The sequence below is a fragment of the Lactuca sativa genome, chromosome 3, assembly GCF_002870075.4.
Source record: "Lactuca sativa cultivar Salinas chromosome 3, Lsat_Salinas_v11, whole genome shotgun sequence".
Taxonomy (NCBI): Eukaryota; Viridiplantae; Streptophyta; class Magnoliopsida; order Asterales; family Asteraceae; genus Lactuca; species Lactuca sativa.
In genome coordinates this window covers 102,089,908-102,098,463 of record NC_056625.2, presented here as the reverse complement: position 1 = coordinate 102,098,463, position 8,556 = coordinate 102,089,908, and the positions used below count along the sequence as shown (strand labels likewise).

At 40.9% G+C, this 8,556-nt stretch overlaps 1 protein-coding gene across 1 annotated transcript; it reads right to left on the bottom strand.

Moving 5' to 3' along the window:
• Positions 1-6,976: 6,976 nt before the first annotated feature.
• On the bottom strand, positions 6,977-8,185 carry LOC111915438 (transcription factor MYB15). The gene is made up of 3 exons (XM_023911094.3): positions 7,911-8,185; positions 7,677-7,806; positions 6,977-7,526 (listed from the first exon to the last, which is right to left on the bottom strand). The coding sequence occupies exons 1-3, from the start codon at positions 8,041-8,043 to the stop codon at positions 7,112-7,114; spliced, it is 678 nt and encodes a 225-aa protein (XP_023766862.1). The 5' UTR covers positions 8,044-8,185; the 3' UTR covers positions 6,977-7,111.
• Between the last annotated feature and the right edge of the window lie 371 nt (positions 8,186-8,556).

The window sequence follows — 8,556 nt, the reverse complement described above, 5'->3', positions numbered from 1 at the left end:
TTGCTAAGACGGCTACCACAATAGCTGTAACGGCGGCAGGGGGAGGAGCTGGTCGAGCTTTCTAGTATCGAGACTTGTTACTGGGACATATTTTGATGAGAAAAGGGTTGCAGTTACATGGGATCAGGGGGATGTTCCGTACTCGTTGCATTCCATGGGTTGAGAAGGAGAGGTTGGCATAGGGTTTGTGGATTTGAGGCTTCGGGGGTTTTGCTCGATGACGGGGTGCGATTCACGGGGATCAGGAAGGGAGTGATGAGTATGACCAGCTCGAGTTTTGCAGTTGGAAGTAGAAGGGTTGATTGATGGATTGGAATGTTGTTTTCGAGGGAAAGGGTTGTGCCATTTCATTTTTTCAAGCTCAAAGGAGTGAGCAGGCTTATGACCCCTGGGTCAAGTTGTATTTCCAGCTCAGGGTCAGTTGGTCGTAGGGGTTGGCAACAATATTTCAGCTCTGGTGTGCACGTGTGGGTTGATGTGGCATGAATGTCTTTTGAGGCATACACGATTACCGTCCCTACCCATAGGAACTAATATCCGATTAGCCTTGGATCTATTGTATCGGGCGGTAAGGATTGATTGTGCGATCTATTGCACTTTTGGGATTGCTGACTATGTCTTGGGAGTAGTTTCTAGCCCGGTTTAAGGCAGAGGCTTCTTCAGCTACTGCAGTTCAACTATGGACGAGTGGGTTGGTGAGTGAGTCAGGGTGGGAGACGTTGAATGATATGATTTCTAGAGCCCGAGAGCAGGATATTTGCTTGGACCTCCTTGGGAAGGGGGCTATTATGTTGGAGTTCTGCAGACAGGGTCCCACAGGATGGTTATTTAGCATTGCAAGACTCAGTGGTTTTCATAATCGTAATTGATTGGCGGATGAAAGCGCCAAAGGAAGTAGCTCGTTGTTGAGGTTTTGGTTGGATAATCTATCTTGTGGTCTTCAAGATTTGAGTGTGGTATCATTCAAGTAGTAGGGACGGTCGATTTCACTGGGATTCAGGAAGTGTTCATCTGGTTCTTAGAAATGTGTGATCTTTTGGGATTGGCTAGTAATTAAGTACTACTTGGAAAAAGCTGGTCATCATCGGATCGATCGTTGGAAAGTGAGAAAGATTGGGAATTCTCTAATTTTCATGTATTCTGAAGACCAGGCCGAATCTAAGTGGGGGAGAATTTTCCCAGAATGCAGAAGCAAGAGCGGTTTTGAAACTGGGATAAGTTTCGCATTTCCGCTGGGAAGGATGATAGCCCAAGTGACTATTAGGTTTGAGGGTTGTGTGAGTTGAGAGTTCGGTAAAACTTCATATCATGTGGATCACATCTTCTCGGTTCTTAATAGCAGAATTTAAGGAATCAGGTTAGGGTTCTAGTCATGAATTGGGTTCAGTTCGGGTGTTCGGTCGAGTGTTTGCTCGACTCTGAGGGTAATTGATTTGATAGATTGTGGGTAAGGCATCGGGCTACGGTTGTGTAACAGCGAATGTGTTGTAAGACTGTGGGGGGTAGCTGTAGCATTCACCACCGGTCAGATAGTATGGAAGGTGTTGTAAGACTGCGGGGGCAGCCATAGCATTCACTAGCGGTCAGATAGTATGGGAAATGTTGTGAGACTACAGGATGATTCGTAGCTTTAAAGAATTCTATCAGATGATTAGGCCAGGGTGGGCCAGTTCACAAGATTGTGGGTAGACCACAACATGATTGGAATCAGGAAACGGTAGGTCGTTGGAGACCGAGCATGATGTAAGACTATAGTTATTCTGGTAGCATTTAATTTTCGCATTGGATTCGGTGGAGACAGGTTGTCAGGCTATTACGATTGGATGGACCAGAAGGATTGATGGAACCATGAGTGGTTATATATCTAGGGTAGCTATTGCAAGTTGAAGTTTCCTTCGAAGGTCGTGTGGAGCGACTGTAAGATTGGTCATTGGTTCAGCAACCGAGCAGGAATCCGGTATTCCGGATGAGTTTTATGTCAAGTATAAGTCTACTGCTGGGAAATTTGGTCTGTGACTCTGTCTTCTAGTAGGAACCTCCGGTTATCTGAGGTTGAGTAGCCAGTTGGCAAATAAGTGCAATGGATTTGGAAATGATTCAGTGTGGGCGGTTAGTCAGGGAGCCAGACCGTCTTGAGACTTCAGATTTCGGATTGAGTAAATGTGATCATATTGCAAGGAATTCGTTTATCTTCATATTTCAGAACCCTGCGAGGGTTGGATACGGTTGCCTAGGAAAAGCTGGGATATACTTGTAGTTGTGGCTGCGTTGCTCAAGTTATTAGGCGTATCAGGAAAGGTAAGGAATGATTTCGAGGACGAAATCCAATTTAAGTGGGGGAGAGTTGTAACATTCTATTTAAAACAGAGTAATTAAATAATAAACCCGGAACCCCGATAAGTAATTTTTATTATTATTTTGTATTATTGTAGCAAAAATAAAATAATAATTAGCGGGGTGTTGGTTTCGGGGAGCCAAATGATAAGATTCGAATCTTCGGGGGGTTAAAGTGTAATTTTGGGACTTATTTCGTAAATATTTTCAGAAGACAGGGGGTATTTGGTATCATTTGGACTTTATATGAAAGGATTTATGGAAGCAAGGGTTAAAGAGTAAATTTTGGACCTAATTTGAAAAGGTTTTGTGGAGGAGGGTTCATTTGGTAAAATTGGGATTTGATTTTAAAGAAAAAGGAGAACTAGAGACTAATAGTGTTAATATGGATCAATGTTTGAATGGACGGGACTTATAAACCCATCACCTTGTTTCCTAACCTTATCCTTAACATCATACACCAGCCGCCACCTTATGCCCCCATCCATCCAGCTGCCGTCACCACCCAACTCCCTCTTGTCTTTCTGATCAGTCGAAGCTCCAAGCCACTAAACGTCCACCTTGTCCATAACGACAAAGACTGCTAGGAACTCGAAGACGTCGCAGCAGTGAAAGATTGAGCTACCATTTGCGGTTGTTTCCCATGGAGGATAACAAACACCTCCCCGTCGTCCTCAACTCCTTCTTCCTCTTCTGTCCCGTCGTCAGCCACACCCCAGTACCGCCAAACATTACGCCACCAGCGATGTGAACCGCTGCTGCTGCTCACCACTCCAAGTCTCCACCGTCGTTGTACGCAACCGTGAGGTGGGTGATTGTGTTCATTTTCTGAGAAAAAAAATGGATGTGTGTTGCTGTGAACCCGAGATCAGTTATGCGAGTTTTGCTGGCCGGAAGTCGAGGAAAAGAACCACCATGGCTGCCAGTGATGGTGGATGTCGCCTGCTGTCATTTTTTCGTTGCCACCAACCACCATGGAAGTTGGTTGTGTGTGTTTTTTGCTATGTATTTAGGTGTGTGACTGTGTGTTGTGTGATCAGGAATCAGATGTGAACCACATCCTCCACCGTGAGGTGGTGCCTACCGCCTTGTACAACTGCCGACCACCATAAGGGTGGCTTAGTGTGTGTGTTTATTTTGGGGCATTGCATTGTAAAATTGTAATCAATGACGGAATAATCAAAGAAAACTCATAACCACCACCGTGTGGTGGTGGTTGCCGCCTTCTACCGCTACGATCCACCGTGTTGGGTAGAGGTTGCTTTTGCTATTGTTTAGACTGCTTTTGAGATGTTTGGACACAATTGGACTAGAACCATAGCCACCACTGCGAGGTGGTGGCCACCGCCGTTGTCCGCTACTACCCGAGGTGGTAGTGGGTGGTGCCCGACTTATTTAACCCTAATTGACTTAATGAAGCCCTAAATGGCCTAAAAACCTAACCATTTAACTAATGGGCATGCGATTGGTTTGGAAACCCAAATAAGGGTTTAGAAAACCTAATTTTGGATTTGTTATTTCGGGCTTATTGGGACCCGCGTTTTGGGCCATTGGAATTGAATTATGAATTACACCCGATCACACAGTATGATTTATCTATTAGAGTGATGGACTTAATGGATTAATTCCTTAATGGGTTAAGTAAGAAACACTTACCCCTATTCATCATTATATGTAAAAACCCTAATTTCGCTTGGGCCTTGAGTCAGGTCTTTCTATTGGGCTTTGATGATTGGGATATTGATGGTCTATCCAAGAACAAGTAAATGGACTAAAATATTTAGATGGGCTTTGGGGTAGGGCCTATGTCAGGGACTTGGGCCCAATTTGGAAAATTGGCCATAGATGGGCCACAATTAGGCCTTGATGATTTTGAGATATTGGACCATCTGTATGCCAAGTATTGGGACTATAGTAGATAGTTGGGCCTTAAGGTAAGGCCCATGTGAAGGGTTTGAGCCCAATTTGGAAAATTGGGCCATATGTGGGGCTTTGGTCCATTGGGTGACTTTTGGGCCTTTGGAGTGTGATTTGGGCGTTGGGCTTGAATCAAGCTAGGTTGGGGGTAAAGTAATCTTTTACGGCAAGCATTGACTTATTGTTATGTATTGGAACCCAATTATTAACTGAGTGTTGTTTTGATGTTGACAGATCAGGAATATGTCATCCAACAAGTAGGGTTTCGCCCACGGGACTTCAGCAGTGTGAGGTTGGTTTTCTTCATTATACTCAAGGGTCTAAGGCACCAAGGCCGACCCTTTTTGGATTGTTATCCTGATATGTTATATATGCTCGAGTATTGTATGATCTTTTAGATCAGTATCCTGGTAGATAAGATGTTATTATGTTATTATGATCTGTTAGATCGGTATCCTAGTAGATACGATGTTATTATGCTGTTATCATCTGTTAGATCGGTATCCTGGTACATAGGATGTTATTATGTTGTTATGATCTATTAGATCGGTTTGTATGTCTAAGACTAACAATCCAAAGGGCCGGCCTTGGTGCCTTCGAACCTTGAGTATAGTGAAGAAAACTCACCTCACAAATAGTGCTGAATTGGTAATATGAATCCTAACTCATAGCGCCAACTGAACTGCCTACAATCACCAAGTGACTAACCTCATCAAAATCCCGAAATACCCGAAATACCTTAAGGGTAAACTTAATTAACCATGGTTAGAGTCAAAGTCAATTGTCAAGGTGAACAAAGGTCAACGGTCCATGTTGACCCAACTCGTCGACTGCACCTACTGACTCGTCGAGTTCCTTCATATCTTAGAAAATTGTGAAAAGCTCAAGACAACTCGCCGAGTTACCAGAGCAACTCGTCGAGTTCTTCAGTATCCAGAAAGAGAGAAAACCCGGCTCAACTTGTCGAGTTGACTAAGCAACTCGTCGATTTTTCCTAGTCTTAATACATTTAGTCTCTTTCCAAACGAGTCTACCACCTCTAAACTATACATCTGGTCCCATAGGGTTGAGATACCATGTAAAGCCACAAGCTTTATGTCCATGCGTGGCGTCAAGGGCTAGAACACTAAAATCAAGGTTATTAAGGGACTTTGAGCATGAAGAAGGGCCAAGACTTGATAAAGTTTGCGACTTTAAGTCCATGGAGGCTATGGGATGTCCAGATCTGAAACCATTGCTTCATATCATGCTCAAATCTAAGAATGGTCCCAAAATAAGCTAATAATGGCCATAAATTTTCAAAAGAAAGATCTAGCAAAGTGATGATCAAGATAACGACTTTATACCACCAATGGTTGCAACCACACTGAAAATCCCGGATCTACAGCTTCTCCCTTCAAATTTGCACCACCAACTTCACATTCCTTCAAGAAAAGCACCAAAGAACACTCTTTAAGCTTTCGCACACTCAAAATAAGGAGAGAGGCATGATTAGAGTTTTCTCTGGACTGAAGGGACGATGAAGGAGGATAAAAATCGGTCATAAGGTCTTTAAATAGGGTGCAAAACCCTAAAAATTAGGGTTTCATGTTCAGCCTCAACTTGTTAAGTTGGGGCCTCCCAACTCGTCGAGTATGGCTTAAAGATACGCAGCCATTTAAAACTGTACACGACGAGTTGGAACCTCCCAATTCGTCAAGTTGCCCTAAAAATGAATATATACTAATCTTTAAATTCATACCTGAGAATCGGGGTGTTAGACGGGAAGACGTCAAAGCGGGTGACTTTGATTCGTTTTGTTTTGCGGGTGATCGAAGATGGTAAAGGTGGTAGTGACCTTGTCCTGTTTTTCGGTGGAAAAGTGCTCTCAGAACAAGCTTCATTAAAGAGGTCGGGGTGGTCAAAAGAGATAATATGATGTTGATTGGTTGAAATCAAAATGCAGAAAAAAAATCAAAGGGTTGTGTCCACATTAATCGGACAACACTGATTAGCGAGGAAGAAAGTTCGGTTTGTTCGTACGTGATAAGGGGATACCGATGTAGGTGCGTGAAAAGCAGGCGGGGAGGATCCGTCAAAGCAGGTAGCTTTGGATTCAGTTCGTTTGGCAGATTGAAAAAAAAAACTGTGAAGCGGGTGGCTTTGTTTTCTTAGTCGGTGGAGATGCCTCTTTGAATAATGGTAATCGAAACAAAGGAAGAGATTGGAGAAACAATAGGGTGTGGACATTATGGTAGTGGATGTTCAAATCGGATGACTTTGGATCTGGCCAATGAGAGGTCGTGAATCCGGAAAAAGTCTAGATGGTAATGAACGTATCCAACGAGATGTCATGTTACGTGTGTTGCGAACAATCAAAAAGGTATGGAGGACTTTGGACGTGACCGAGATGGAGGTCGGATGTCCGGGAAAAGTTGGGATTGTTCAGGTTGACGGTGATTCAACACTGTTGTGAACGAAAGGTATGACCGATCCGATTAAAGGGGTGATTGTTGGGTTAATTTGATTTATGAGTGCATGAGTATTTTTGAAAAACCATTTTTAATTTTAAGTATTTGATTTAGATTAGGAAGTTGTCAGCTTTGCATATTGGTTTAGGTTACTACTTTCATTACTATAAATAAGGACATACATTTTTTTTAATTTAGATAGAGATCTATAGCAATAAAATCATTTGTTTGGTCTTGAGCATCAATGTATTATCAGTTTAATACCTTTCAATAAATACATATAATTTTTAAATGTAATTTAAGATAGCTAGTTATATTAACGATATACAAAAATCAAAACGATCATCTATCGTGTTAAATTATACCGACATAATTTATCGAACATGTTGACTATGAAACCAATTTAATTATCAGTAATTATTGTATTCAAAATATGAACTCAGTGCTGACCATGACAAATCCTCACTGATAGTCATATCATCCCAAGAAGACTGAGAGCCGAAATTGTGGACTAAACTCCACGGCGTTGTGTTTTCAACTGATGACGTATAAATGTCCAGTAAAAATGGATCGGTCCAAAAGTCTCCACTCAATTCGTAATCGTAATTTTGTGGCGTAACATCACTTGGAATATGATCATCTGAGCTACTATTAGTGCCAGAAGAACATGAAGCTGCTTCATCAGGCTTCGTGGTTTCATGGCGATTAATGTTTTTTAACACATGAGTTTGATAATCTTGAACCCGTTTCTTCAAATGCGAGTTCCAACGGTTTTTTACATCATTGTCACTTCTTCCAGGCATATGAGCAGCTATAACAGTCCATCTATGGATCGATACAAGAGCAAAAAAATTCTATTTAGCAACATTCAAACTTCAAAAAACTTGTAATAGATGGTAGCTAGTGCATATATATTTAAATAATTAAGTAGATTAAAAAGACATGCATGGATCTCTCACTAACGTGTAAACTTACTTGTTGCCAATATTTTTATGCAATCTCACAATGATCTCATCGTCTTCTTTTGTAAAATTTCCATGTTTGATGTTTGGGCGAAGATAATTCATCCATCGCAATCTACAACTCTTCCCACTTCTAGACAAACCTTAAAGAAAGAACAACAATGAACAATAAGTAATTAATTGCTGACAAAATGGAGATCTATTTGCGAATTTTGAGAATTTGGGAAGTGGCTCGTACAATACGTACCAGCAAACTTCGGAAGTAAACGCCAATTCCAGTGGCCATATCTTTGAATATAAGCTCGTAACTTGTCGTCCTCTTCTTTACTCCATGCACCTTTCTTGATTGTATTTTTTTCTAAAGTTAAAGTGTTCTTCATCTTCTTGTTACAATACTCTAAATCTCTATGTTTTTGTTTCCAAATACACACTCATATATACAACTAGGTCATGTGACCGTGCATGTGAGATATTTCATTACAGCCATTGTTGAATAAAATATAGCTTTCTTCCTGTTTAGAGTAAACATTTGACCTTGCACTAGGTACATATATTTTCTATCCGATTTTGGAAGTATCTAATTAATGTAGGTTTCAATTCGTCAATATATAATCCGACCATTAAAAAAAAGAATAATTTATATTGCATTATTGCACAGTGGTCGATTATTATGATTTGCAATAAATCATTTATTTTATAATTGTAACAATATACTATTCAACATTGATTTTGTTCAGTCAAGACACTCATCTTAATTTTGACTGGGTAAGTCCTTGGTATCGGCGCATGTTGTTTTCATGACCTCCACATAATTAAGATTTTTTATTGAGTTTATATTGTTGAAAACTAAAAATATATTTTGATTGTATCTTATAAATTATTAAAATTATCAA